The 5,000-nt window shown below is 36.3% G+C and overlaps 2 protein-coding genes across 3 annotated transcripts in view; one reads left to right on the top strand and one right to left on the bottom strand.

The window, feature by feature from the left end:
• The window catches only part of LOC116067607 (complement C1q-like protein 4), a 211,283-nt gene extending 206,806 nt beyond the window's left edge, over positions 1 to 4,477 (bottom strand). Inside the window, exons 1-3 of one of the 2 annotated variants that reach the window (XM_036008783.1) lie at positions 4,141 to 4,477; positions 3,664 to 3,717; positions 1,846 to 1,977 (exon numbers count right to left, since the gene is read on the bottom strand). In XM_036008783.1, the coding sequence (XP_035864676.1) occupies positions 1,846 to 1,977; positions 3,664 to 3,717; positions 4,141 to 4,309 (355 nt within the window). In that variant the 5' untranslated portion in view covers positions 4,310 to 4,477. The remainder of the gene's footprint in view (positions 1 to 1,845; positions 1,978 to 3,663; positions 3,718 to 4,140) is intronic. The other variant, XM_036008782.1, reaches the window with a different exon arrangement.
• The window catches only part of LOC116036424 (bromodomain-containing protein DDB_G0280777-like), a 1,700,590-nt gene that overhangs the window by 266,419 nt on the left and 1,429,171 nt on the right, over positions 1 to 5,000 (top strand). The gene's annotated exons all lie outside the window — the stretch shown is intronic.

Here is a 5,000-nt window from a genome sequence, read left to right as displayed (position 1 = left end):
CATGGAGACTATGGAGTCTTTTCACTGATCTCACCCTCAACCAAAAGTAAGTCATATGTTGGAGGATGGACAAATATAGTGCCAATGACAAAGGTATGTGGACAACCATAACCCGTAATTAAACAATAAAAACAGTTTTCTCATAATGAGATGCTGTGAACCTTAAGACATACATGCTATCAAACATCTTTATCAACCACCTAGTAATATTAGGAAATACCTTAATTAACATTAACTAATTTACTTAGACACTTTAGTTAGCTGTTATTTCCAGTTTAGGCTTTTTAGTACATTAACTAAAGGTAAAATAAACACCTTAGTTAACTGTTATTAATAGTTAGTTAAGGCTTGTTACTGCATTAACTAATGGTAAAATAAACACCTTATTTAACTGTTATGAATAGTTAGTTAAGGCTTGTTACTGCATTAACTAATGGTAAAATAGACACATTAGTTAACTGTTATAAACAGTTAGTCAAGGCATTAACATATGGTAAATAGACGCCTTAGTTAAGTGTTACTAACAGTTTGTCCAGGCATTAACTAATGGTAAATAATGCATCAATTAATACCTTAGTTAACATGAGCATTGTTAATAAATGTTTATTACACAACTTATTAAACTGTTAATAACGGCTAGTTAATGTTTATTAATGCATTAACTAATGCTAATTAATGCACCCTTATTGTAAAGTTTTACCATTGTTTCTTTATACTTCTATGATGTTGAATTAGATTATCTGCTTTCAATAAGTTAAAGTTGAAACAAGAACAATAAAGAAACACACAGAAAGTATTGCAATGATATTTGTTTATTCTTTAACTAAAATGACAGAAACAAGAGAGAATCAGAAACATTAACCAGTTTAAAATTTGAAGGAAAAAAGATTCCTGTCCAGAAGTATTACTTATTATTATTTGGATGCAGATGAAAATCAGAGCAAATCTATGAAGCGCTATGAAGACTAGTTAAAGACAACAAAAACCTGTGTGACTATCACAGAGCTGCTGTTTCTGTCTTACATGGTGAACAGCAGATGCCCACTGAAGGTGTTGTGGTGATTTGCGTTGTCATGCACCAAAGAGTTATCCCACAGATGCACAAATATGACTTCATCCACCTCTAGCAACAGCGTAACACCTTTAGAGGAACTCATAAAACCGGCCGCCTGATTCTCCCATGCCATGAAAACATTCTCAGAGTTCTTGACCAACACAGCACCTGAAGGATAGCTGCCATCTCCATTTGCAGCGACCGACCACTCAAAGTGGTACACTCCTCTCACCGGGGCAGTGAACACAACTGTTGGACATTTGTTTTTGTCATTTTAAATGGAAAATGTGTTTGAACAGCAACATACAAGTGAAATATATTAGAGATGCACACTATATCACATCTTTGACTGAAACTGGTCCAGTATTAAACAAGAAACAAGCTGTAATGTAACCCTACAGGACTAATGTTCAGCAGCAGTTAGAGTCTCTAAAAGTTCTGTTGGTGCTGCTGACAGACTCAGATTATTATTCTAAGTGTCTGAAAACATTATGGAAAGGATCCCTACAGAGATAGACCTTTTAGTTAAAGAGTCTTCATTCGTCTTTCCACTGTTTCCAACAATCTGGTTTGGCTGACATTATGTAAATAAACACTCTTTATTTACATAATGTTTTGCAAAAAGAAATACATTACTTTTACAAATTCAGTGTTTACCCTTGTTTTTCAGTGCGTTTACCCTTGTTTTTCAGTGATTCATACAGACCATATCAATCACTAAATATTGGTAATCAGCCAACATGTTGATATCAGTGCATCACGAAAATGTATTGTTAGAATATCAGAGCTACCTGTGTTTGGGTTGTAGGCATTTCCGATGTTGGTTGTAACGTGTTTGTAGATCAGGGTAGTGGCCGTGGGAAAGGGTCCAATAGTTGTATCGCCTGAAGTCAGCAAAGCAGCTGAGAACGCAACCTGTTGGACTGAGAGAGAGAGAGAGAGAGAGAGAGAGAGAGAGAGAGAGAGAGAGAGAGAGCAATGTTATTTTAAAAATCATCAAATATTAAACTGATCATTTTAAGTCCTGTTGTACCATGTATAGGGGGCGGGGCAAACCGTCAACAATGAAAAGGGAAATCTCTACTGAGTTCAATGATACCTCACGCAAGAGTCTACTTTAACCCGTTCAAAAGCCATAAAGGGGGCGTGGCCTGAGTACATGGCCGTGGTTAAAGTATAGGGGACGGCTCAGTATCACATGTAGACCACACATTATAAGTTTAATGTAAATTGGATGTTTGTCATATAAAGCTGACTTCCAGTTGCCCGCAGGGGGCGTTATAACCAAAAGTAAATTTTTGCCTGTAGGTGTCCTCAGGCCTGGACTCTTTTCAATCATGACAAATCTCGGGCAGCTAAGACAATGTAGACTCAAGTTACAACAAGTTCTTTGTTCATCGATAAATGCTCAAAATTGCAACCACGCCATGCCGACACCGATAGACGAAAACTCAAGCTTTTAATAACTTTTCATCTGTAAGGTCTTCAGATGATACAGAACGAATTTGAAGTCGATTGGATGAAATCTCTAGGAGGACTTCGTTAAAGTACGAAATGTTGAAATGGCCAAAAATGCACTAATTTCGTACAATCAATTAAAAATGGCCGACTTCCTGTTGGGTTTAGGGTATGAGCTTTCTTGACATGATTGATATGAGTTCCAATTTTCGTTAGTCTAGGTGAAACATATTGCAGGGGCTCAATTTTTTTGGCTTAAATCAATACAGCCATAACAATTTATGTAAAAATACTTAACAGATGTTTACTTTAGCTCAATTACCAATGATGTATACATCATTTATGGTTCATTTTTGCCATTTACCCCTGTGAGATCACATTTATGATTATATGATCATTTTCGTTTTTTGTGAGAAAACAAGAAAATTCAATTATAAAAAAGGTAAAAAATAGAAACAAGATTTTTGATCATTATTGGTGCTTATTTCTTAGAACTTAATCAGAACAGGTGAAAGTGCTTGAAATTTCACAATTTTGCAACTTTGTGTGGGAATAGCAGGTGCAGAAAGACAACATTCCCACACACAGACACCTACACTCAGACACGCACACATACAGACGCACAAACAGACACAGAGACACATAGACACACACACACAGACAGCAGGCCCAGTTATGAGGACAGAGTTAAGTTTCATAGCACCAACAATTAATTACACTCGGGTCCAGTAGACCGGAACACCTCATACGTAATAGTTATGTGTAGGGGGGGTGTACCGTGTGTCATTGAAAATAAGTTATTTTTACATTTTACAAAACACATTTGTGAAATGTTGTGTTTCGTCCTTTAGTGCCAACGTTCATTCAGGGTTAGGGTTAGATGAGTGGAAAGAAATCATTTATTTTATAAAATCTTGTCTATTTGTGTGTGTAGATTCCTTCTAAATTTACCAGAAGTTGGAAGTGTTTGGCCACCATGATTTTATTTAGTAAAAATGAAATGTCTCGCTGTAAATTTTAACCCATGGAAAATCATGTGTTCTATTAATTTGCGCTGTCCCCTTTCATAAATAAACTAAACTCAAACTCAAACTGAAATCTCTCAGCAGCAGAAGCAGCCGGCAGCAAGAAAAATTATCAGAGAACAATACCTTGAAGTTGTTGCTTCAACTTGTCCACTTCAGTCTTCTGCTGTGCTGCTTGTTCTGCAAAAACAGAGACAGTTTCTTTAGACATTGCTCTAAAGCTACAAAGATTAATGGATTAGTCATTATTAAATTAATCTCAAACTATTTTGATAATCTATTAATCCGTTTGAGTCATTTTTTATGAAAAAATAGTGAAACTTGTTAAGCTTGTTAAATATGAATATTTTCTAGTTTCTTCTATCCTCTGGGACAGAAAACTGAATATCTTTGAGTTGTGGACAAAAAAAGACATATGAGGACGTCATCTTGGGCTTTTTGGGAAATCCAGATGATAATCCACACATTAGTGCACAATGAAAATAATCGGTATTTGGCTATTTGCAGCCCTACTTTGCTCCATACATAGAAAAATACATATTTCTCTCCTTTTGGATATCTCTGAACTGCTATGACACGATGTACAACAGTTCATTACTGTACCTTGAGTCTGCAGGAATCTCATGTCAGCCTTCAGTTGAACCAACGAGGCGGTCATCTCTCTCAGCGCAGCGTAGATGTCTTGAGGAAAAGTCTGCTGGCAATCGGTACTTTCTTTTGCGGAGACGGAGCCGAGTAGCAGCCACAGCATTAAACTCACAAAGATCTTCATTCTGTTGTATTATGACTTAGTTTTCCCGTCAGGATGCGGCTTTATATAATCTTGTTATGTTGAAAGTGTGGTCCTGTTATTCAGTCAAGCTGTTCTTTGATTTGAGGAAATGAAGGGGCGACCAGTTTGGTCAGGGAGGCTGATGACCTTATGTGGTAAAGTTAGTGAATGGAATGTGGCCTGATGGTAAACAGATGGTCAGTTGGTGTAAGTGGTTGAGTAAAGGTCCACCCTTTCTGTGTATAAAACAAATGAATAACAGAGAGGTTCAGTTGTTTTCTTCAGAAAATACTCAGGTCTTCTGATTTCATGTTATGCTATTATAATGAAACTTTTTCACCTCTGAAATAAGCATCACCAACAAGGCCCCACCCCCACACACACACACACACACACACTACACTTGCACTAACCTGCACTTACCTTCATCTTGGACTCTACATCTGCCCATAGCAAATACTTTTATTCTTTGAAAACTTTGCACTCAATCCATTCAACCTCTTTTGTAATGCAACTGTTAATTTGTATGTATTTATTTGTTTTACCTGTATTTACTGTTTATTTTATATTATTGTTTAATATGTTTGTTTGTTTAGTCATGTATGCACCACATAAGTTTATTATTGTGGCAATAAAACCATTTCTAATTCTGATTCTAATTATTTTAGCAGTGCTAACATTGCATATTTAC

The sequence above is a fragment of the Sander lucioperca genome, chromosome 13 (assembly GCF_008315115.2).
Source record: "Sander lucioperca isolate FBNREF2018 chromosome 13, SLUC_FBN_1.2, whole genome shotgun sequence".
Lineage (NCBI taxonomy): Eukaryota > Metazoa > Chordata > Actinopteri > Perciformes > Percidae > Sander > Sander lucioperca.
This window is presented reverse-complemented; position numbering and strand designations above follow the sequence as displayed.